Genomic DNA, 25,813 nt, shown 5'->3' with positions numbered 1-25,813 from the left:
GGCGAGGGGCTCTACAGCCCACTGACAACAACTTACTTATCTTACTAGTTTCTGACTACTGTGTGAAAAGAAGCTGGTAGCCTGAAGTATTTCGAGGTAATATTCTACAACTGCTTTTTCAAGATGAGCAAAGTAAATGCCAAAGATTATAAATTATTAGCTTCACGGGACTGTTTCCATCTTAGCTCTTGCACGTGGCCAAAAGATTGGTAAATGTGACAGAACCAGAAAAAAAGGGGGCTGTGGTCAAAGCTCAAGGCCAAGAAGTAGTCCGGCCTCAATTGGAGTACACTCTATTTTTCTAAAAGCATGCAGTCCAGTGTGCACGTTCCAAGGTGCAGAACATGGGCTTTGTGCAGAGGATTGGCTTTAGAAACATTTTGATGGGAGCTTGGCAGCAGAAAGACTGCTCAGCATGGCCAGGCCTTGCAAACTCGATAAAGGAAAACTAATCCCAAAATGGGCACCAGGAAAGCTTGGGTGAAAATAGGAAAACTCATGTACGGTGATTTATATGTGGACACACATCAACAACTTCTTCACCTTCTGCTTAAGCTCCTTTCTGGAAACTTGTCCAAACAGTGTTCATTTTAAACATTTGAAGCTGAGCCCACGAAGTCCTTCAGCAAGTAGCTAATGCTAAATATATAAGTAGTTCCACTTGTGCTCAGGCTCTGCCAGATAGAAGCCCGATTTCCTGAAAACAAGCTCAGCTGCAGCAGTTAGAGCTCACTCAATCCGGCTCCTATGGCTTTTCCTGCCCCTTCAAAGAAGCCTTTCTGCTTCCCAAAGTTGTTTAGACTGGGAAGTACATCTACGGCTGTGGTTTGTCCGGTGTAAATTATTTTACCTTTACCATGTCTCTAGAGAATAACTCAGCAGTTTGCAGAGAAGGGACCTAGCTTCACACTGGTATGTTTCGTGGATTTGCATTAGCACAGCAGTAAGTAAACATCTGAGCAATGAATTCCTCAAGTAACACCAACATGTCATGTTCAAGACCATTATGGTGCAATGTTTCCTTAGGGGAAAAAAGGCACATAACGTTCTGTATGCGAAGAAGCATATTTCTTTAAATAAAGATAGGGATAATCCTCTTTCTTACTTTCCTATACATCCAGAAAGCAAGGTTAAACACAAGGACACATACGTAGTCTCCATTAGACAATGACAAATTTCTTCCAAAAGAACTAAAGCTGTGCTCTTGAACGAGAGGGCACAGCTTTATCTGCTTTTATGTAGCTGCTTTTAAAATACTGTCAAAAATGGGATCTTCAGTAATAAACTAAGTAAACCTAAGAGGGCAGCTGCTGTTCCCACGTGCTGCTGCTGAGTAAGGCATCTCGGATGCTGAGCTGAGAGCTCGCTGAAGGCTACTGAGTCACTCAAATGTTTCTTTTGCTTTCTGCTTGAGCTGATCCCCATTTTCTAAGAGTAAACAAATGTCCTTTGATTCCACCCTAGTTACACATGTTGATAGACTGATCTGGCAAGATTATAAAGAAATACAAATATCAGTTAATTAACTTCCATTGTATAATTTCATCTGGACGGTGCTCATGATGTCAGAATTTTTTTTACATAAACTGCTTTGGCTTCATGGTTGGAGATCTCTATATGTAGTGACAGATACAAAGAAAAGATTTTTTAATATAAGTAATTGACTTAAAGCTTTGGGGATTGCCCAAGCGTATAATGTTGCATCAAAATCTTGCTGTGTTTGCAGTGTATGATTTTAATATGAAGTCCAGGTAAAAAGCAGCTTTCTTGTTAGTGCACACAGTTGGTCTAAATCCAGAACGAAGCTTGGGAGCAAGGAAGGACATGTCCTTGCCATTCAAAATAGAAAGAAAAATTCATATGTACAGTGGAGAACTGTGAGTGTAAAGGTGTGCTGCCAGGAGACATGGTTACAGAAGGCAAGGAGACAATCAGCTCCTGTATCTCTGTATTTACTTTTTAAACACTGCAAGTTGGCTTTTCTGACTTTAATGACAGGCCAATTAAAGTATTTTGTTAATCTATTTTGAGCAAGCAGCAAGTTACTTTTTGTATTTTAACCTAGATTTTTCAGAATTGTAAAAAGAAACTAGATTCCTGATGTTCAGTGAGACGAATAACAGATGAGAATACGCTTACCACCAAACCTGGGAATTTTTGTCTTTGAAAACTCTATTTGTGATAGATCTGTCTGTATGCTTTTAAGGGTCCAGTCCTGATTGCTCCAGCAGAGCAGACAGAGCTGGTTTAAGCATGTGCAAAGTTACAGTGGTTCCTCGGATCCAGGATTCTAAAATCTGGTACATATTCATAAATCAGCTGCCCTTCTCCCTAATGCTAAAAACCAAGATTGACTTTAGCTGTCATATCACTAAGTGGGGATGGGGAGGATGGAGTGATAAGAAGGCTTTATGGGTTGAAGAGTGAGAGTGTGACACTGTAGTACCTGTAGTGTTTAGAAATATTAAGCCCAGTTCTAGCTATCATTTTTCTGTGGACTATATGTGTGTCAGAATGGAATGATCACGGACACAATTTCTGTACTTCCAAGTATTTGTTTTAGGATGCAAACTGGAAACTGAAAACAGGGACAGGTGTTTGGGAAAGGGTTAAGCCTGTTTTGGCTATTAATTTGCCTTACTGTTTTAGCTTTAAGAATTAAGACTAAATTGCAAATCAGGTCGAATTTGAATCTTTAGGCTAAGACAGCAAAAGGCTTCTGTCACTGGGGTGGGGACAAGCAACCTCCATGGTGAAGCTCCTGCTTTCTATCTCTGTTTGGGTCTCTGCATTCTCTGATCACTCAGAAAAGGCAGATGAAAACAAAGCCTGTACACCTCTCCATGCACAGGTCTCACATGAGTAAAATCACCCTTTCATGGAAATGACCCTCTGCGGGTTATCTGTTTCAAAACTGCTTTGCACAGTCCTTATGCAAAATACTACTTACTGGAAGCTCTCAGAGTGGTGCAACAATAGCAAGTGATATCCTAGATGCATATCTGGAAAATGAAAGTATGTCCATAGATAACTACATCCAGAATATTTACAGTAAGTTTTGAGCTGAGTTTTGCTTAAGCTCTCCTATAGGAAAGACAGATAGTTCCAGATGGTCCCAGGTCTTGGGAACCCCCAAGAAGATCCAGGATATTTTGGTTTCCTCACACAAGTCTCCAAGACAGCATCAGGAAACTTCAGACAAAGCAGCATGACATTTTAGTGCAGATCTAGTTAGAAAAATTCCCTGCCTGATTCTAAATACACCTTTTCTGGAAATCTTTCAGAGCCTTGCCTTCCCACCCTTTCCCAAACTTCTCAGGTTTGTACCATAAGCATGCTGCAGACCTTGCAGTCCAGATCAGGTGTGACTTTACTGGTCATTTCTACTGCCACAAAGGAAATTAAAATGGTTCCTAGCTGTTTCCTGAATTTGAAAGGACTTTTGTGTCAATTAAGTCCAAACATCCACATTGCTCAGTTGCGTCTTGTCACACAGAGCAAAGTTTCTCCCTCTCTTCTCAACTGGATTGCACTACCTGCAAATCAGCCAAACCTTTACATAGTTATTACTGAAATGACTGCAGACAGGCTACCGATCTGCTAAAGCGTTTGAGTACATCCTTAACCTGAAATATGTCTATGGATTATTTTATTACTATTTGCATCTTAGGTAAATTCAGGAAAAATATGCTTAAGAGATCCTATTCAAAGGAAAGAGTACTGAATATTTAAGGCCTCCCCTGCCTGGAAATTGTATACCCGACACAGACTCCCTGATTGATGCTGGTGTCCCACACTCACCATCAATGCCTTCCACGGAGAGCTGCAGGCCAAGATTGTGTTGAGGATTCACCACCCAGTGATTGCTGGTTGCAGTAATGTCAAACACCAGCCACCCTTCTTCTGCGGCCCAGATTGTTCGAGAGTCGAGCAGGAACAGATCTGAATCCCTGAGAAAAAGAAACACAATTCCCAGTTACCCAGGTTTTCCACTGGAATCTTTATGGGTATTCACATACATGCTGAAAGCAACACACTTAGTCGGCCTTTCAGCAATAGGCAGATTATGCCGGGGCTGGGCTGGCACGCTTTCCTGTCTAATCACCTTCAAACGAAACGCTTTTCTTCTCTTTAAAAAGGGAGGATGGGTTGAAGCAGAGTTGAGCTGGTTTTGAGTTACTTTGCTGTTACAGTTAACCTTAGAGCTGCTGATGCAACAGCAGAAAAAAATGCATGCCAGGCACAGATTTGCAAAATTATTGTTTGCATATGCAAACTTGGTAATTGGGCAGACAATGCTGCTCATTATCCTTTCCACACATAATTTCCTGACTTTTATGCATAATTGTAGCACTGGTGCAAGCCAGCTGGAACACTGATGCGCATATATATTAACATATGTAATGGCTTTCTAAATTTGTTCGTCTGAGGTTACAGATAATTGATTGAGGCAATAACCCTCTGCACAGTCACAGGTCTGCATTGCTTTGGGTGGCAATTTTCTTTCAATTCATTGCTTAATTTTTTTTTAAAGGTCACTGTTGAGTTATTGTAGTTGAAGAACTAATACCAGAAAATGAGCAAAATCAGAAATACAGAGAATTATGTGCATTTGAAAAAGGTGGAATCGTTCTGGATTTACAAAGCATTTCTATAAAATGAAAATTTGAGAAAACACAGTTTCTATAAAGAAGGAATCTTCTTTTATCAAAAGTTAAGAAAGAGATAGGGGTTGGATGGAAATAGTGAAAAAATAATAGTGGTGCAGTTCCTATATAAAAAAAACCAACTTTACAAGAAGAACAAAGAAACACAGTGGAAGTGTCTAGACAAGTCCCGTAATAGAGGCTTTTGTACTTACAGTGCACAAACATGATAACTTGTTTAAGTGTAATTATATCCTTTTGAATGGAGAAGTATCCTTGAAAAACCCTTTAATCATGTCTTCAAAGCCTAAGGAAGGCCTCGTTAATTTTGTCACTATTGATTTGTCAGTGCAGATCTAGATATTTAAGTTAGTTTACACAATGCCTCGTTTGCATGAAATATCAAGTGATCAAAAATGAACCCGAGAAGTGTTGTCAGCATAAAGGGTTTTGTCTCATAGCTTTTAGTGGCTCTTTTCCATGTGAGATACCAAAAAATCAGAAGTTTTTGTCCCACGCAGCTGACTCAAAATAGAAATGGAGTTTTATTGCGATGTTTTTACTATCTAGTTTTCCTTTCAACTTTTGTGGGCCAGGGCGTGTAAGAGATGATGGATTTCCTCCGTAAGCAACGGATGTCACTGCCTCTGGCTCTCTGCTAGCTTACATTAAATTAAACTTCTGAAATTAGTTCCCATGGAGCACATGAGCACATCACCGAGAGTGCGTGAAAGAAGGATTTTGTCATTTCCTCACCAGCGCACGATGCTGTTAAGCTTTGGTTATGACACAGCTGAATACATAGATACAGCTAACGCTGCTGAGGGTGCAATTAGTGCTTCATGTGGCCGCCTGAGGGAAAGCAGTGGCTTTCTGCGTCAGCTCAATTCAGAAAGAGGAGGCAAGGTTTGACGCTTGCAAGAGACGTTTTGCAAGCATGGGATTGTAACAATTATAATTTCTCCCTTCACCCAGCATGGCCCCGCCATGGAGGAAGGCAAGGGAGATGGAGTTTTGCTTTCTTTTACGCAAAGTTTTGGGTTGAGGAAGAAGCCCTACGTGAGAATTGAACTCGCTTCAACATTTCCTTCCTAACGCATGGGGGATCCTGTGGGCAGTATTTTGGCAGATGTTTGGGCAGCCAAAGTGGGTGGTTCAGGAAGGGGCCGTGGCGCGGTGATGGAGAACCTCAGTGTTGGAAACTGCTCTCTGAAGCTCAGCCAGCTTTCCTGCATGCACCTAGGACAACTGAAGATAAACAGTATGGATAACACCCTCCCTCCACACACACGTTAGTTGCAGGAGTGTAAGATGCTTGAACTCTAACCAGGGTACAAATTTCCTGGGGTTTCATCCCCACCCAGAAGCAATGGCCCTGCTCCCACTGTGCATGACGCAGACGCATGGCTACCTCCCACCCTTCCCTGTTTACAACATGCTGAACAAAATGCATCCCAGGGGAGCTGGAGACGAGGCAGTAGTACGGACTGGCCCGTTCCGACGGCTGAGTCCAAGTTTCCAGAAGTAAAGGGTTTTTATATTCACATACTGCATCATTTAAGCATGGCCCCTGACTGGAACTCATGATTCACACAAGGTTTAGTTAACAGGGACTTGGCTTGCTTGGTTTTTCTCCCTTGTACTTTGCAGGTTGAAGATAATAGCAATAATGATAATTTTTTTGGAGTTTAGCTACTGCTCAACTGCAGTATTACTCAGAAAAACCAGCCTTTAAGCTTCCCATGCTGACATGATGCAATCAGGGTAACCAGACAACATGAGGCACCAAGTACCAGGGTGAGTCAGTCTGGGAAATTGTATAATGCGTTTGTTTTCCTGTAGTTACAGCAATGTGCAAACAATAGGCCTAGAGGGGAAGCCTGAAGTGAGAGAGATCAAAGGGACTCACTAAAGGGAAATGTCCTTCCCACACACACTTGGAACATTTGGCCCCAAAAAGGCCCTCGTGTCAGATGCTCTCTGGAGAAGTTCAAGCTCTCCTGGAATAGTACTTTCCACTCTGGCCCACCAGCAGCAGCCAGGGATGGGATGCACAACCTGACTGGTGTTGCAAGCTCCTGAGACTGTAGTGGCTGTTCTGATTGAAAGAAACCCCTTGTTCTATTAAAATAAAACTTCCTTCCAAGTGAAATGCCCTGCTTTCCAAAGACTTATGGCAACCACGGTTAAATCGCTAGCTAATAGGCAGCAAGCCCTTTAGATATCATTGTTGGACAAAACACAATAAACATGGCAAAGAAATGTTATCTTGCTCAGACTCAAACAAAAATTGGTCTGAGAGCTCCCGTCTAATGAGTTGTCATATGAGAAAATGGTAGGTAAGTCCAATGTGGCTGGTTTGGGTTTTAGGTTTGAGCCAAAGAACTAAGCACAAAGGGAAAACGTTTCTGGTGCACAGCTCAGCCTCTGGTACCTTACCAACCAGCTGTATGCATATTTAAAGCATTCTTTGAACACTGTGAACCATGGCTCTGCAACCAGGAGGCAGAAAAGCACTTTGATTCCTCAGCCCTGCGTTCAGTCCCTTTATTTGAGAACTTTAGAGCAGGTGAGAAATTGCACTGAACCTCCTACCAGACTAAGAGATAGGAAGAGGCACAGAATCCTCTTTTTACAGAAAATTAAGCTGGAACGTGGTGATGTTAATGGCTAGGTTAGAGTTACATAAATGATGAAGTCTGGATCCAGACCACAAGTATGTATTGTTGAGACCACATCAAAATGGCTCAGCGTTCAAAGTACTTACATCAGCGGGAGTCTCAGAGCTTTTAGCAATGATTAAACTCGGGGCTTTCAGCTCAGTTTTCTTAAGCATCAGGCTGTCGATAGAACCCAAGATGAGGACGATTTGTCTAGCGGTCACGTAACTGCTGTGTGGTCTATGAAAGTTTCTTAGTAAATTTGGTGTTTTCTGGAATCAAGGGTGAATAACAAGTATTGCAAAATGAGAGTTCCTGAAGAGGATGCATGGGAGATCGTGTCTGGAAAGCACCTGGAGTTATGAAGGTGCCAAAGGACTGTGTGTGACCGGGAATATGGAAAGCGGGTGACATGAGCAGGATAAGAGAGGGAATCACAGGGGATTAGTGGAAGAGAAAAGGACTGGAATAAGTGAGGTTGGAGGGGGTGAGTGGAGAAATAAGGGGACACAAAACACAGAAAAGGCAAGTAAGAGTACCCTAAAAGAAAACTGTGAGGAAGAGAGTTGCCACGTTGCAACATGGTAATTCTAAGCTAGGAAAAAGGATTAGCAACCAAGGAGTTTCATGAAAATAGTATGCATGCGTTCTTTGTCTTTTACTGGGCTAATTTTCCAACGTCTAGCACTTTGGTTTATAGCCATAAACACTAGACATGTATTCAATAATCAGAAGTGCAGCATCTCACCTGCCTTGATGAACTGAGGCATGAGAAAGAACACAGACTAACAAGAGAGACTCAGTGAAAATATGAGAGTTGGCAATTCTGCAATAGCAAGGGAGAATAGGAGATTAAACTCTGCATGTACGGACTCTAATGCTATAAGGTCTATACTGCTCTAGGATAGCCCTCTTACCAAACAGCACCTACTTTTGCATCTGTTTTCTTCACTCACTTTCCCCGTTCCCCTTGTCACCTCTGTTATTTCAAGCTGCTGGCTGACAAGTGGTAATAAACACTAATGAGCACTTCCAAAGGGGATAAAAATAAATGGAAGGAAGGAGAGGCAGCAGCAAAAAAGGTGACTCTTGGCAACTTTCATTACATTGCAAGACAAGCCGATTTAGGTGACGTGCTGCACTCTGGGCTGGGAGCACCCTTGGAGCTCTGGCTCACCTGGCTGTGTCCTGGCAGGAGCCGGCCCAGGGCTGCTGCCAGCAGGTCCTGCAGTCCTCTGCCCGCATTCAGGTAATCTGTCAGCCCAAAGAGCACACCAAGCCTGCAGCTGCACCACTCTAATCCCTACCTGCTACTTTAAATTACAGATCTAGCAGTCTTGTGAACAATAACCATACTGTGACACCTTGCAACAGACTTCAAATTGCTTTAGGAACCCTCCTGCTTCCATTTTAAAGTGGGAAACTCTTGGGGCACAGACATATTCAATGTCTTATTGACTTGGTACGTAAACCACAGCCACTAAGCCAGGAGCACTATTCGATCCTCTCAGCTGGTATTCTAATCCCAGAGGGGCTGTTTGGGTCGCAGGCACGGTGCAAGATAACAAATTTACTAACGGGCAGCCTAAGGACAGAGCTGGCACGGAGGGAATGGGGGAAATTCACGCGCAGGTTTGAGCAGGTAGAGGGAGGAGAAGGCAGAAAGGGCATCCTGGGAGAGTGAGAGGAAATCTGGGGTTAGAAGACATCTGTTTGGATTAGAAAAACGCAGTATCCAGATTCCAGTTTGCTTGGTGTCATTGCTTCAAGTCAGCTGCAGCTGTCCAAAGACAAGCTTAGGAAAATATTTTTCAGACTTCCCTACTTTGAGAGGGCCCCAGGACCTCCCTGGGCCTCTCCCTGGCACGTTTGCAACACCCTCTGTACACAGACCTGATGTAGCCCTCCTCCCACACCTTCCCTTCCCTGTGCGCCTGGGATCCTCTGCTTATCCTTCCCACTCCCCGTGCTCCCAGGGAGGAGCTGCCAGCCAAACACAGCCTGGGGTCTCCTCCAGGTGAAGGGATGGCCACAGCAGGAGTACAATTTCTGGAAGATGGTTTCCAAGGACTGGTCTAAAAACTGGCTGTACTGGGAGTGAAACAGATCTGTGTAAATTTTGTCAAATCTTGGAAGAAATTCCTTTCCTATGTAGTGTTTGAGAGGTTAAGATTGAGGTTTCAAAGACTGATTAAAAGTGGCAATGGGAGTTTGTTACACAGAGATGCAACATGTTTCCTAAATCCAAAGTCTCTTGTAAAAGCAGTGCTGAGAGAAATGAGGTTATATACATATCTCTGACACTTTATATACAGCTGTTTCTATTCAGCACTGAATTGCTGTTCATTAGTGCATCACTTCGCTGAGCAAGAGCCCACTGGGGTATGCAAAATGCCTCCTGCAGCTACTCAAGTGCCTGTGAAGAGTTGTGCCTTGCTCAGTGAGTTCAAGATTTGTCAGAGGTTTTGCAGGATGCAGTGGCTTTTAGGAATGGTCTGAATGAGGTAACTAAATAGGGTTTCCATGCTACAGTTCTCCTGCTGCTTGCTAAGAGACGAGTTCAGTTATCAACTGATTTGCAGATAAGTCACAAAAAAACTCCAACAAAGCTATTGTCAGTACCTTTCCAGATGCTGCTAGTACTTGCAGATACAGTGAGGGTGGCAGGGCATAATCTTAAAACAAACTATACCTGTCTTTGCTGCACCGTCCCTAGAATGATCACACTGGTACTTACAAAAAAGCTCCAAAAATAAGGCACATCTGCTTCACGGGTTGGGTGGGCCTAAGTTTTTCTTAGTTACTAGAATTACATGTTTCAACCCACAACATGGAAACAGACTCAAATGAACGGAAGAAAGGGATCTGGAGAGGGGCTCAGGTTTGATCTGGGTGCAGAAGTGGTGTAGTTTCAAGCACAAACTAAAGTGTTCCAGCTGCAAGTCAAACCCAGTAATGCATCGTGCAAGGTCTTATTTTTCTGTAGGGCTGATAACATAAGCATTCAAATCGTGCACTGCCTTTGAAGCCTATGAAATCCATAATGGCCACAAAGTGAACATGTAGCAACTACATTTCAATTACCAAAGGCTGGTCAAGTACCTGCCTTTATTCTCTCCAGTAACAAAACTCCCATCGACTTCAAAGGGGTTGGGATTTACTCCACAGTGCAAGTGCTGGGTCCAATGAAATTGGAGATGTAACTCTGGGATGAGGTATTTTAACTTCTGAAGGTGGAGACAGACGGACAGGATCGAGCTCTGATGTTGAGAGGAGCTATACAGTCTGCGTTTTTTTCTTCAGGTTAATAAATTGAGGATGATGCCCTGACTGATAATCTGCCCCCAAGCTCCATGGGTACTTTTTGAAAATGCACTAGTTCCCATCAACTGCAATAGCAGTTAGGTATCCAAACTGCTCGGCTGCATCCCGCTGCATACCTGCATGTCTCTTAAGCACTTAAGTCCCTTTGAAATTCTTGCTTTGGCCATTGCTTCCAACAATGGTGACGAGTCTGAGGGTAATGGATATTTCTTTTGCAAAACAGTTCGCGAACTATTTCATGATTCCACTGTAAAAGTATCAAAGTTCACATTTCTCAGGTCCACATACAGAAGCTTTATTTTGACACGTTCTCTGTGTAGATGCTCGAGATAAATGACCTTCAACACCTCGCAGCATGCCTTGTGCCCTGTGATGTGCACTGGAATCTGCCTTGCTTTCCTGCAGCACCCAGGAGAGAGGAGACTGAGGCTTGAGCAGCTCCTTGATGGCAACTTTTAGTTCCTCTAGCAGGGTTTGTGACTGGAAACAGGGACTTGATGTCCAGCTGCTTGGTGTCCGCCTCAAGCCAGTCGCTGGCTTTACCAAAGTCTTTCCCAGGCTTTTGGGTAACTGAACCACGAAGACCAAACTGAAGTTGGACATGAGTCACTGGACTTTAGGTTATGCACACAAAACTTTGAGACACGTTATATTAATCAAAACATCAACTGTTTTCACAGTGTTTATCATATTAGGCACATTTTTGTTCATGAATGTACTTGTTTGCTTAAAGTGAATAACTGATGCTTTGTGCTGAAAGAATGCTGTGCATGCTTTTTTGTAAAGGAGATGTTGCCAGTTCAAAGAGCTTGCCTTGCAATGAATTCATAGATTTGGAAAGGCCATAAAGAATATTTGATCATTTAGTCTGGATTCCTGTAAACACCTGTAATAATATCTTCAGCCCGACAAAGATACGATTTCTATTAGTCAAAGTCCAGAACGGCACCCTGTCTACTACAAAGGACAGGGCTGGGCTCTCATTTTTACTGCCGTGGTTGTCAAGTGCGTATCTGCCCATGACTGAGCAGGCAGGTGGAAGAAAGCTTCCACCCCGTGTTCAAATATTGGTCCTACTGAGAGGCAGAATTTCAGAAAAGTCTGCTGTGGGTGCAGCTGTTTGTCTGTGAAGACCTAGGTCTGTATTTCTCAGCGACAATAAATAGCAGACAAGATGTTGCTGGTTTGATACCTGCCAACCTGTCTGAACTCGTAAAGCCAAGGTACTAATTGTTGAACTGCTAATACTTATGGTTTACCTGAACTGAGGGTACACCATCACACCCTCCAAACTGGAGGCTCATCTGAGGTTTCACTGAAAATAAAGCCCTCAGCGTATCCAGTAGTCTCTCTCAAATGAAAAAAGTCTTCAGTCAGCCTCAGCTTGGGCTTTCCAGCTGCATCATTTGATGGTTTTGTGGCCCTAGAAGATGTCCCGATCTCTGTTGTATGTCCCTGTGTTATGAAAAAAAGACGGTGCTGCAGTTGCCTCTGGGGAGCCTGGCACTGACCTTCTGTGCCTTAGTGCACTTAAACACGGGGTGCACGTAGTCGGCAAACAAGGGTTGGGAGAACACCTGGTGATTCAGATCCCAAAAGGCAATTCTAGCAGTCTCCTGGGAGACCCCACTGTTCTTGTACCGTCACAAGAGCACAGGGAGAGGGAAAATTTGTTGTTTTGTTGGTCTTTGTACCTGCCGTGCTCTCAGGAGAGGAATCCACAAAGCCCAACGCTAGCAAAGGTTTTCTTGCTTGTGTTGGGGGGAGTGTTTGGCTTTGTTTTGCTCTTGTTGCTAACAACGTCTGATGGGTCTGACTTTCCACCCTGCTCAGGATGAGACAAACAGCCAAGGAAGCATCAAATACATGAGTGGTTTTTGATCAACACTGGAGAGAGTTTGTTTTCTTTCTCCACTTGCCCAATGACACACTGACTTGGATGACTGGTCTGTGACAGAGTCGGTTGGAAAATGTCAGTGGAAAAACGCAGAAAAAGAGCAAATATTTTTACAAATGTTAGGGACAATATTTTTACCTTTACCAACAGGAATATTTTTTCAGAACAAACTGTTCAAAAAATCACCATTGCCTGTGCCAAAATGTATGCAATGAGTGAATATGCATGAACACTCATTAAAAATAGTGTTTCTGTGGTGAATATGATGCAGTAAAATTACATCTAATCTTGTGGCTGGAACATCTGTATAATTAGCAAGATTCCTCGCCTCTTCCACCCGGTGGTTCATGTACATGCCTACCCTTTGCATACATTTTTTCCTTTAGGAATAAGTATTAGTGAAGGAGACAGTTTGCAGAAACACTTGATGCCTCAAGCAGCTCCATACCCATAACTGTCCCCAGAGTGTACCGCAGAGCACACTCCAAATACAGTGTTAACAAACTTACGGATGTATCGTCTTAAAATTAAGGCAATAAATGTAATCTTTACTCTGTCAGTAAGTTTCCTAGTGGGCAACCACTACACTAATCAGGGTCTGAAAGAGAACTTCCCTGGCATGTGATAAGGAAGGACATTTACTCCAAGAGCAGGTTTCTGGCAATTCCCTAATGTCCTGGCTCACTGATTAGGGCCTTGTGAAAAGTTCTCTTGGCAGGCTTCTACCTATATAACTGACTCAAATACAAGGGAGGTTTCTATCTGGAAGGCCTAAGATGGATTAAGCTTAAATGCTTGTAGGAATCAGGATATCTAGCGTGCCCCATGCACATTTGCAGCTTGTTTCCTTTAAGAAAGCCTAGTTAGAAAAGTATAGCTTGAATTATCATTGTTTGATAAAATAGATTAATATTAGTATAGTCCCCAAACCCTGCAAATAATTGTGTCATTAGAAATGCTATGAGAACCATGAGCTTTGACACATAAAATTGGAATTTCAGATGTGGAAGAAAGCACACAAGGGGTTAAATAATTTTACCATACAGCAAAGCCAGTAGAAATTCTCACTATTTAAAAGCATCGATAAGGTTTCCTGTCATATATTAATAGATAAAAAATGCAAAACATTTTTCCCTGCATTTTTATTAGCTCGTATAAAAATATAAAGCCAGAGTCCTGATTATACTATTTTTTCTTACCCTTTTGGACTTCCCGCTTTTTAAATCCCCAGTGTTTTCTCTTTTCATAAACCTAAATTAGGGTCATGGTATTATTACCCCATATTTAGTAGTCCTAGAGAAGAACTTTTAACTAGCATGTGACTGTAAATACTTTTCATCTAAATTAATGCAATCTTGCTTTTGCCAGGATTTTTATGTAAAAAAGTATGTGCAAATGAAACTAAGTGCCTTTGATAAATGATTTGGGATTGCTGATTAATTGGAACTAAAACCAGATGAGAAAATTGAACATATGTTCTTATTCAAGTTCCCTGGAGGATTTGTCAGGGAGCTTGGCATACATTAATAATTGCCTGGAACGGATTTAATAGCTCATCTTGTAGTTTTGCACACACAAAACAATCAGTCAATATAAAAAGCATGGTGTCATCTGTCTTTGTTAATTAGAGATCTTGAATGCCTTTGATAATAAAAGCTAGTAATTAAGCTACAATTAGAAAGGAAGCATTTGGATGTGGTTTTGCCACCTCAGGATCCATAAATGGCAGGAGGAAGAAGGTAGGTCTTCCAGAAATCTTGAAGTACTCTGAGTTTACGATCTTTTCCTACACTAGCACATGGCCAGGCTTGTTTGCTCCTCAGCTACGGAGTGCTCCCAGGGACAGGACCAATAGTGCAGGGGATGCTCCTTGGGGCATGTAGAGGCTTATGGGGCGGCACCTTCATCCCATGCCCTCGGTGGCCGACCAGACACTGCATTAGCAGATTTTACCGTACGACCTTCATGCCTAAGCCCAGTTCTTCAACACGTTTGCTGATGGCACCAGTATTTCTAAAAGCGCTGGACATAACTCTTTGAGGGAACGTATTGTGCTTGTGCTTTCATTGGGATTTTCCTGTGGGCCACTCACCTTCCTGGGTGTTCCTGAAGTACCTGGTAGACACTAATCTGGAATGTTTCATTATCAAAGCGTTCAGGGATGTAGTCCTTATATATTCTGAACTCAGCAGCCGTCACCGCTTCCCCCTCTGGGATTCTGGAGAGATCAAACCTGAACTCTCGGTAGTGGCAGCGCTGATGGTGAAACTCTCTGTCATGCTCCACTGAAACAGAAAAACAGCCCATTAGCCACCTGCTTTGTTCCCTTTCCCCTCGCCATCAAAAAAGCTTGCGAGTTGCCACAACAGAAAAGGGCAAGAATATCCAATTGCAGCATCTCACGCTGTTGTTCGGTTCATTAAAGCACACAGGAAATATTAATACATGACTCTCTCAGGGCTATTATAAGCATATATGTGTTTATCAGACTCTCTTTGAAACAGTTTTACAGCTGGCTGGTACGGGGTGTTGGTGACTGTTGTGTTTTAATGATTTTTGGCAGCTTCGTGCTTGACAAGTGACTCTGGACAATTGCCACTGATAATGACCAAGCTGCTGTGGGAAGGAGCTGAAAGAAACAGATGGGGCTTTTCAGGAGTGCTGGTTCTTGGCCTGGCTCCGCTTCTGAAAATTTCACACACACGCACACACGCACACGCATACCCATACACATATATACACAAATTCCTGTCCTTGAGGCTTTTCATGCCAGTGACCCACATTCGGTGCCAGCTGAATTCATTACAGACCCAGAGCCTCACTTTCAAGGGTCAAAGCTTTCATTTTAAAGCATCTTTAGCAATCAGGGCTGCGAGGCTAATGTCCAAGGTGAGGACCTTCTTCTACTTCCCAACTGTGACCATGTTCCAGGGGGGACCATAGTCCTCCCAAGACAATACCAGGACAGTGTATCACCAGATCTGCCTGTCATTATGATGTACAGGTGATGGTCTCTTGTGGATATTGAGGCTGAGAGTCAGCGATGTTGAGGAAACAAAGATTTTGAGACTGTCCTGCAGCACGGGAGAGGAGCGGTGTCAGTGCCCTATCCCAGCACATGAAGTGAAGCACACTTCTTGGCACAACCTCCAAATTAAACAGACAAGTCGGACAAAGAAAAATGGGGAAACAGAGGTTTAAGGGGATGAACTGACTCGCCAGAGGTCACCCAGCACGACATTTTAAGAGCTAAGGTCTGAAGCAGGGACTTCCCATATGTCCTGTTCCTGTCGTCTGTCCACTTGACCTCCCTGCAGCTTGACAGCACAGTTCAAGCAGTTAGCTCTGAGATACTCTTGGCAAAGAATGTGTGTCTTTCTCCAGGCCTGATTCTTTTCTGGAAGCAGTAAATCCATTGTGTAAATCCACTGACTTAAATGGAATTACTCCTGAGAAAGAGGAGTTTCAAGCCTGAATCTGGGAAGTGCTATTTAACTTTACAGCGCTGCATGGTACAAGTGTCTATCAGCACTTGAGAGGATGTCCCCTGTGGCAGAGATGGAGTGAGAAGCCTCCAGGAACCAGGCTGTGTCCAAGTCCTTACACAGAGCAGGTTCAGCGCTGCTTTGCTGGCCGAGATTCAGCAGCTGGCCACAGGCTCTTCCTCCTCTCACACATTACTTCTGCAAGGAGTCCAGGGCTCGCAGTTTGCCACTGTGTGATTACTGTTCTGGGAAATACTTCAGAGCTCTCACAAATAGCTGGGATTCATCTTAGGAGGTTTTTTTATGTATTAAACCCATAAACTTTCCAAGACAAAGGCGATTAAGTTCAGCAAATGGTTTTATAGGTTGCGAAGTCTTAGCATATGCTGAATGAACAAAGTTATAATTCCACCTCTAGCTATAACATCTTGTACAGCCTCAAGAAGATCCCTTAGTCTCTCATACACTGAAGTTGGGGTTTAGTGTGAATATTCACCAGTGTTTGTAAAGGATTTGGCAGCCTATAATTGCCAGTAACACTACTAAATGTGCCTCAATCCCTTTCCTCCAAACTATTCTCAGCAAAATAAGATAAAAAGAGTATGATTTCAGTCTCAAAGGAATTTGTCTACGCCTAAATTACAGAGAGGAGAAAAAATAGTTTAATATGGAATAGCAATTTTAACCACAACTATAGAAGAATGACTATAATGTTATGTGGTTTTAATTACGTTATGGATAACATCACCATCAGAGGTCTAGCAGTAGGATGTACCAATATGATTTGCTTCCAAAGACATGGGAAATGCTGACGGTGGGTGCAACTTTTGAGGGTACATATGTGATGACAACTACATCGGCCAACACTGGTCTTTAGCTGCACTTCATACACAAAGTCTGACAACAAACACATGAAGACAAAGCATTTTTGGGTGCTGCTAGAGTTCACAGTAATTCCCACTGCAGAGCCCTAGAAAAAATGTGTCATATTAGTATGAAAAATTAACATCCATGGTCATAAAATAAAAGAGCCCCGAAGTTTGAACTTTCCCATGCTTTGCAGATGTTTGGATATTGGGTTTTGGGCTGAGCCATCTTTAGTGTTAAAGCAAACATTCCTGTGGCTATAGTCATTAAAATCATGAAAATATGTGGATATGTAACTGAAGAAAGAATCCCAAGAAACCCTTCAACTCACTGTTTATTGTTTTTCTCCTTTTCCTTTGCACTCTGGACCTATCTGCTGACCCAGAAGTAACAAATCCTTTCAAAACTAATTTATGAGAAACACTGACCCTGAATCAACATCTGTTAGATGACTGCAGTAAATCTTATTACATAATTAAACACCAAAATCTATGTTAAAATAACGTTAAGGGTCTGAGTTGAACTCATAAAAGCAAGACTCTTCATTATGGAGGCTGAAATCCTATCCTTAATTCATGCTGCTGCGCGTTGGTATTTGTGAACATATGGTACAGTATATATGACCATGCACTTTCCGTAATACCTTAAGCACAACAGCACGAGGTAAGCAGGGGAGTGCTCCAGAAGACTGAATTTCCCTGGTTTGATGGGAATTAGTCGGACCTTTGACAATGCTGTAACTGGGTCATTTCCAATTAATTACCTGAGGAGTTTAAATGGCAGGGGAGATGTGGGGTTTGGGGTTTTTTTGCTTTGTTTTTTTTTTTTTGTTGTAAAAAAAAAGAGGGGAGGAAAGTGGTATTTTAAGCGTTCACCAAAACAGTCAAGCAGATTGTTACAGCTCTTTGAATAGGATTGTAGTTTCTCTGTTAAATCTATAAAATCTGTGATCCTCATTGATAAAACATACCATAATGAGAACCTTTTCATTGTTCTTGACGGACTTAATCTCAGCTGTTTTCCAGCCATTATGCGTAAAATGCTCTCTTAGAAGTCATAAAGCAATATCAGTATTTGCTGTGGATAATTAATAGTCCTTCTGCCCAGAGAACTTGAACTCATGTTTGTCTCAGGGTTCATAGTTCTTGCAAATCACTGCTACCCAAAGGCTTTTTGGTGAATGGTTTTAGCCCAGTTCCTAATTTCAAATATTGGAAATTCCAGCTCAGAAACTGTCACAATTCAACTGCTTTGGCAAGGCAACCGCTTGGAGAGGAAGCCAAAGCTCTGGATGTGCAATCAAAGGTTGTAAAGTATGAAAAGGAAGAACACCCTTGAAAAATAATTCTGCTACAAAACAGACTGCATTCCTTAGCTATGGGAAAACAGTGGATTTCCTCTCCTAGAGAAACAATCGAAAGTCACGCAGAGGTGATGCATGTGTAAATGTGTGCCTCTCCTCTTTTCTAGCAGTGGTATCACATTTTGGAGGCACAGCCACTGCAGACAAACTAGGACCTAATTTAACATACGTTGCAAAATCTGCTGGTGCAAAATAACTCTTGGCCATGGTGAGTGTAGGAGATAATCACAGCTATGGTAGGTGGGGATCATCAGACACTCCCTTTGGCATAGTCCTTTGGGAAAGGAAAGGTCAAGATGATGGGACTTCAGAGCTGTACACAGAGGCAGACCATAGATTCATGAGACACTAAGCAAGATGCCAAAAAGTGTGCAGGACAATTAAGGTGATCCAACCAAAGCAAGCACATACCTTAGGCTAGTGGTTATCAGTAAATTTGCCGCACCCCTGTTGAGAAATATGCAAGTAAGCTCAGCATCTTTGAAAGTCTGGCCTTGACTATCTGTCTACCATCTGAATGCTGCACAGACTGCACTCGCCTATCTGATACAGAGAAGGTTCTGATCTCTCTGAAGTCTTTTGTCTTTCCAAACCGACTCTGTTGTGGCACTGTAGTGATGCAAGAGGAGGCAGGACAACATAGTTGTGCAAGAGTGGGGGTGGTTGAAAGAAAACACGATGGATACTTGTGCTCAGGTGTGAAGTAGCCAGGTATCAGATCCAAATATATGGGAAAGCTGGAGATAAAATGTCAACAGATCCCTGCTACTTGCTTTGACATGTCCCAAAGTGTACTCTTTCAGACACAAAACCTGAAAACATTAAGATGTAGGGACTAAAAGGGTATTGTTCACATCTAAAACTCATACCAATACAGTTGAAACCAGTACCAAAAAAGTAATGCTGGACAGAAAGGTTTAACATCCCAGGGTACCCAAACTTCTAAAGTAAATGACACATCAGGAGAAAGCTAGGAAACTTAGACTGGTCCCGCGCTAGATTGTTTTCACAACAAAATATGTAAGACTGAAAGTGAGAGCCCAAAATACTTTCACCTACTTTGTAAATCACTACTGGTAAGTCAAAAGCCAACCTGAGCTAATTCTGTAAACACTAGTTGGTCCACTGGTTTTGTACTTCAGATTGATGGTAGGCAAGGCATGACACATGACAGCAAAGAGTATGTTGAGGCATAGCTCGCAGTCATTATTATTTGCCTCTACACATACCAAAGGAATCACACAGTTTTAGCCTTGGTACCGAGTGCGGTAGCACAACGTCAATCACCAACTCCATGTGTCAAGCAAAGAACCAGTGAATCACAGCAATAATTTTCCAAGAATGACTGTGCTAAAACATAATTATTACAGAAGCAGTACAGAGCTAATCCAACCCCTGGGGAAGTCAACAGAAATATTTCCACTCATTTCAATGGATTTCATGGGAGAATTTACTTTTGCGAATCCACCCACCTAAGTATTTTTACACTCTTGTTTTCTGAAGACGTAAAAAAATCTCTTTTTCACAAGCAAAGTAAACACCAGATGAATAGATTCTGTGCTCAGGCTGCCAGACTGGGAAAGCTTCAGTAATTCCATACCTCCTCCTCCCTGACGTGTTTGGGTGATGCACTTGGAATATATTTTGAATATTTAAACAAGTAAAAACTGAAATTTTCCTGTTAACACTTTCACTTGATAACATGTTAATTTTTTTATAAGGCACTTTAGGAGTAGTTGTCTCGTTTATTGTAGTGCTCACAACAATTAGAGCGCTACTTGTTGCTCAATTACAACGAAAAAAAGCACCAAAAGGAATGTGCAGTAGGGTGTCTGTAACTTCTTTACTCCCAAAAAAGGCCAGAAGGGATTTGTAAGGGACTTTAATCTCAAATAGATTAAAGGTCCTGAATTCCTGAGACTGAAAGATAAGTCAAAGGAAAACAGATTCCAAAAGACAACACCCCCTCGCCTCAACCTCTCAGCCAGGCAGGATACTTGGCTGCAGAGCCATCAGCAGTTGCCTGTGAAACCCCTCAGAGATTTGGATGCCAAAAAAGATTCTGCTACGCTTTAGCATCAAGGTCTATGAGGTTTGGGTTTTCTCAGAGTCTACCTGTGCCTGCCTGGCCCCAGGGACTGAAGAAGTCATGCAGGTGAGTTTAGTGAGTAGGAAAGTCTTTAGCTCCTTTCCCTCTGATGGCTTTAGAGCTACAGAAAATAACAGCTATTTATTCAGTGGTGTCTGAGGGCTGCCTGGTTTGTCCAGTGAGCCGGTGGATTTTAGCCTTAGTGTTTTCATGAAAGGGCAAATTGCGCTTTGAGTTATACCATTCTCCTCCAGCAGTGCAAAATCTCGCTTGAATTTTCCAAGAAAATTTACCTTTAGTTCCCGCCGTCACCAACCCTTCAGATCCAAGCTAAAACTTCAGAAACTCTCTTGCATTGTTTCTGTGTAGAACATAGGTTTCCTACAAACCAGCTGCCCTGGGACCACCAGCTCCGCCGGGGGTCCATGAGCATTTCTAGCCTGCGTACATTACTGCTTTCAAAGAGAAGGTCCACTCCTATCTACTCCTTCACCCTTCTCTCTCCCTTGGGAAATGGATTCAACTGGAAAATGAGTGTTCAGATGGATCTCATCCTCAGCTGACTCACTGTGACGCCCTGAGAGCAGCAGTGACAGGAGGACCAGGGACCTCCCAGCACGGCAGGAGGGAGGGCTGCGCCACCCCTTTGACTCTGCAGCAGCTGTGAAACTGCTGTAAATTTTCAGCACGCCAAATTTGAGACCTCTTGATGGGATTCTAATTAAAAGGCATTAAATGTTCCATCTATAAATTGCCCTTCTTTGTCTTTAAATTGGTGGATAAAACCATGTCACTTATGAAATACAGGCCTTTTCTCCTTATGTTTGTGAGGTCCATGAAGGAGGAAACCAATTAGGGGAAGGATCCAGTGGTCTCTGCAGCTGAAAGAGCCTACTGGGCTCAGCGGGATTCCCAATTGAGCAAGAAGTGCAAGGTCAGTCCTTATGTTTTTCTTAGGAAAAGAGGGAGTATAATAAAGATTGCAATAATGTCATGCCAAGCCACGGTCTGCTAAGGCACAAGTTTCCCTCCTCATTGTGCTTGACAGCAAGAGTTACAGGGGCAGTGGCAGTAAATTTATAATGGCAAGAATTTGGGAATGCAAAGTTCTGTGATTGGTTTTCATTTGCTTCATCGTCTCAGCTACAAGATTTACACGCTGATATTAGGCAGCTAAAGAAATATTTGAAGGAATAGTTAAGAATATAAATTGAGAGTCCTATAAATGGAATAGAGGAAATGTCCTGGGTTGCATGATGGAATTTTTTTTTGAGTGATGAAACCAGTATTTAAAGGTCTTTTTTATATTGCAAAGTTGCAGCTCTCCAACCCATCTCAAAGCTACTGCAGGTTGTTGGAGAAACCTCAGGAAAACCAAATGCTCCCTTGATTTTGGTCCACAAGATAAGATTACTATAAAAATAATCTGTGGTTTTTCTGTAAGTCGTTAATGCATCTCATCACCAGGGACTGCTGCCACCCTGCCACTTCCGAAAAACAGTCTGTCCTTCTACTACGGGCGCAGGAACCGCAGGCATTCGGTGGGGAGGGGAGGTTTGGGCCCATCTGCTGAAGCCCTGTCCTAATGGCCTCAGCCCCGTCTGCCCTTTGTAGAAGGCATTGCTCTGAGCGAAGGCCGCGTTAAGCAGAAAGGAACCTGCACCCATTGTACCCATTTCACCGCTGCGTAAAGGAAGGTGAAGGCCATAAGCTGTTTCTCACGTGGCAAATTCCCATCTGTGGCAGGGCGAAGTCCCGCCTCATCCACAGGTGGAAAGCAGGACTAATGAGCTAATTTCAGATGAGATAAAAACCAGCCTCCATAAATCCTGATCCTCAACTCCAGAGGTTAGAAATGGTGTGGTATCAAAATTCTTTAGTGCTCACTCTTGCAAAGCAATCCAGGGTAAGCATTTTTCCTTCAAAAAGAGGAAGGGAAAAAAAGCCCTCTGGAGTTAATATTCTTCCTTTAGCCATCACTTCATTTTTTCAGCTTTCAGCGTGAAGGTGGCGTTGCCAGCAAGACCACCTAGCCACAAACCCAGCAGGGAGCTTCCAAAATTCTTCTGAACACTGACTCCTTGTTATAAATCGAGAAGTGGTAATAGCAACAGTGCATATCACATCTGTGCCAGGCACTGGGCCTGGGAAGGAGCACTCTCCCTACTGCTGAACACAACTTGGAAAGATCCTTTCAGTCCACACATGTATCAGCATTAGCCATTTCTTTGTCAACAAATCCCTTAATACGTACCCTTTCTATCATGTACAGATGTCCAAAAAAATAATGGAATACTGTAGTACAAGATTAAACACTTTAATGTCAGCATATGTGTTGCATGACTCTGAACAATGGTATCATTGTGCATGTACAAACAGCGGGTTGAGGGAAGATGGGTTTAATTATCTCCGAAGCGGCAGCAAGTTCTTCCTGACTAAGTTGAACTTCAGCTAGCAAGGACTGCTCAGGGCAGAAATCAGTATTTCTCTAACAAAATGCCTGTACCCTTTCTGATGTTCTTCCAGTGTTCGGGTTAGTGTCGTACCAGCCTCAGGGAGGGCTTCGGGGAGCGATAGAGCCACCTGCTTCCCTGGGAGCCGTGCCACCACGGAACATGGTCAGTTCGGGGGGAGAGGATGCGGGGAGTCACCACATCCTCTTGTCCCATATGTCACCCAGGAGATGTTAAGTCACAATTCCTTAGGATGGTAGATGGCAAAGGGGAAACATTATCATTGGGAGGGAAATGACAGAGAGAAGAGCACGTGCTGCCTTTTGCATTTAGAGACAGTCCCTTACCAGGTTTTCTTTGCAGGCACTTTAAGGCAATTCTGGATTTCTCCTTAAAGAACAGCCATGAAATATCTGAGCAGGTTATGCACAGGTAATCCGTTTTCTTTTCCGAGTGTGCCCCGATCGGTACCCATTTACGCTGCGGTTTCTCTGCTGAAATCAGAGCCAGACCAGATGAAAGGTACTGTGAAAAATTTACACGTGGGACTGCTCTGTGAACACAAAACTCTCCTAATAGTAAACAGACCAACTGTGCTGTGAATCCTGACGCTGAGTTTGCAGTGTCTGTATGTGTTTCTGGGGAAAGCAACGTCAAATAAGCAGAGAAGAGAGGTATTTCTTCAGAGTAGCTTATTTACAACCTTACGTGAAACACAGCAGCACACAGTGCTGTGATCAATCTGCAGCTGCTTAGGATCACTGCGGGATTTGGGGGGTGTGAGGGAATGGAGAAATTAGGGGTGGCAAGGGACAGAAATAAATGGGAGTTCATGAAGCTGTTCCTTTAGACAACTTCCTCTACTTCTACCTTCGTCTTCCAGAAATCCAGTAGAAGGAAATCTCCTGTGCCGATGACGGACTGGGGCTGTTGCTTCTCTCTGTGGATCTGAAAGGTGGGATACACCTGGAGAGCAGCTCTGAGCTGGGGGCTCCTGCAGCTCCCTGCAGGCTGCACAGGGCACGCTAAGGCTGCTGCAGAGCTTCCTGCCCACCAAAGGCAATCTTAGCTCTCCTCTGGACATCCCTGTAGTCAAACTGAGCAGTGAGCAAAATAACAGGCTCATCACTACTGCTGCTTTCTTTTCTCTGCACCAAAATACACAGCATGGGATAACGCAGCCTAAGATCAGAGGCACGCTGCTGTCTAATGCATCAGCTGAATCCTCTGGATGCAGCTGTGAGAGGACACAGGGATACGTGTGGAGATGCAGGAACAAGTTTTTCTTTTCCCTCTAAACATAGAAGACTGCTACATTACACTGTTCTCTCTTTTTGTAATTTGGGGGACAGCAAGGCTGCTCTAATTGTGCTGTGAAATCAGAGCTGGATCTGGTGACGCAAACTTCACAGGGAAGCTGTGCCAGCATTAGGTGTGAACTCCAAGTCACCCAGTTTGCCAGTGCATCCAAAGGTCAAGGAGATAGTGGCAGCCTGGGGAGGAGGGGGAGGAATCGCAGATGAGGGTCAGGATGGTGGAGGCTGAGGTGGCAGCCACAGCACAGAAAGGACTAGTACTGGTCTGGAGTAGAAGAAAGCAGGGTGATGGATGTCTCAAAGGGGAGGAGGCTGCAGAGCACAAAGAGGGAGAAAACTTAGTGACAGTATGGTTTATTGAGAAAAATAATCCTCCAGTCCAACCAGCAGACAAATGGGGCCCAAGGTGCTTCCTGCAACCTGCTCCGAGGCTGGAGGCCTTTCAAAAAATCACTGATGCAAAAACCAGCAGTCTGCCCACCTGCTTGTACACACAGCCTCGAGCAAACAGAAAGAAATCCCCGAGCCCAAGGAAGGAGAGACAAGTGGGTGGGTGAACAGAGCTGGTCAGAAATAACATGTATTCAGCCAAGTAAGATAAGAGGCAGCGCCAAAGACTACCACAAGGAAACCTAAAATGGGCTATTTGGGATGAAATGTCAATTTTGGAATAAAAAGATCCATGTCAGGTAAAGGAACTGATAGTGTGGAAGGATGCTCATCCGAGGAGGGTGAGGGTAGCAGCACTGCAAGCTTTCCTGCTCTTCTGAGGGTGTCTGCTCATATCCCAGTGTACGAGGGAAGGAAGCTGGGAGAATGCAGCACAAGCATCTTGATCTGCAAGAAGGCATGAGCAGAGGGCGTGCAAAACAAAAACAAAATGTGGTATAATAACTCTTCGATGCAATGATTTGATCATGCAGAGATTTGACAGCATCAAGTTATGCTCTTGCATTCCAGTAACTACACTGGAACAAATGAAGAAGGCTTCAAATCTATTTGATAAATTAGTTACTGTTAGTAATAAACAGCCTGAGTCAGTAATCTTGGGAAGGCCACTGCCCAAGTGTCTCTGATGTGTTTATACAAAACAGACAGAAATGGCTAAACGTACTACTAATGTTCTGGAGAGGATGTTCATCCCCTGTTTGTAAGGCCACATTCCTCTGCCTTACCCCGGACCAGTGCAAGAGGATATTCCCTACCAACTTAGTTCCATTTTTTCCCAAATCTTGCTTTTAGAGCATGAAGAACTTTCCAAAGCTGTACTCATAAACTGATGCTTCAAGCTTATATGCTGCTAATTACCTTCCACTACATGATTTTTTCAAGTTGCCTTCTGTTTCTTATTACCATTGGTGTATTGCTCTACAGCACAAAGTTACTTAATACAGCAAAAGATTCAACAACATTTGCAAAACTGATACAGAAAGAAGGACTGGATTCTCGACTGGTACAGCTGGTTTAAGGTATTTTAGAAGTAAATGAAATCAAATGAGAATTTATAATCCTTCCTGAGGTCTGGATTCCATCAGACTAAACTCATTAGGCATTAAGGTGCAGGTGCAGCTAAATAAAGGATTGTTCTGCTTTCCTTAATACCATAGATTCACATCTTGAGTTCAAAATAAAAGTCTCTTAAAAGCACATGTATATATTGTGCATCTACTGGCAACACTTGAAAGAGAAAGTTCAGTTGATGGAATCTTCAAA

At 43.1% G+C, this 25,813-nt stretch overlaps 1 protein-coding gene across 1 annotated transcript in view; it reads right to left on the bottom strand.

Moving 5' to 3' along the window:
* BMP7 (bone morphogenetic protein 7) overlaps nt 1-25,813 on the bottom strand; it is a 48,813-nt gene that overhangs the window by 7,914 nt on the left and 15,086 nt on the right. The window contains exons 3-4 of the mRNA XM_054081857.1: nt 14,620-14,812; nt 3,802-3,950 (exon numbers count right to left, since the gene is read on the bottom strand). Coding sequence (XP_053937832.1) covers nt 3,802-3,950; nt 14,620-14,812 — 342 coding nt within the window. The remainder of the gene's footprint in view (nt 1-3,801; nt 3,951-14,619; nt 14,813-25,813) is intronic.

The sequence above is a fragment of the Cuculus canorus genome, chromosome 16 (genome assembly GCF_017976375.1).
Source record: "Cuculus canorus isolate bCucCan1 chromosome 16, bCucCan1.pri, whole genome shotgun sequence".
Taxonomy (NCBI): Eukaryota; Metazoa; Chordata; class Aves; order Cuculiformes; family Cuculidae; genus Cuculus; species Cuculus canorus.
This window is presented reverse-complemented; position numbering and strand designations above follow the sequence as displayed.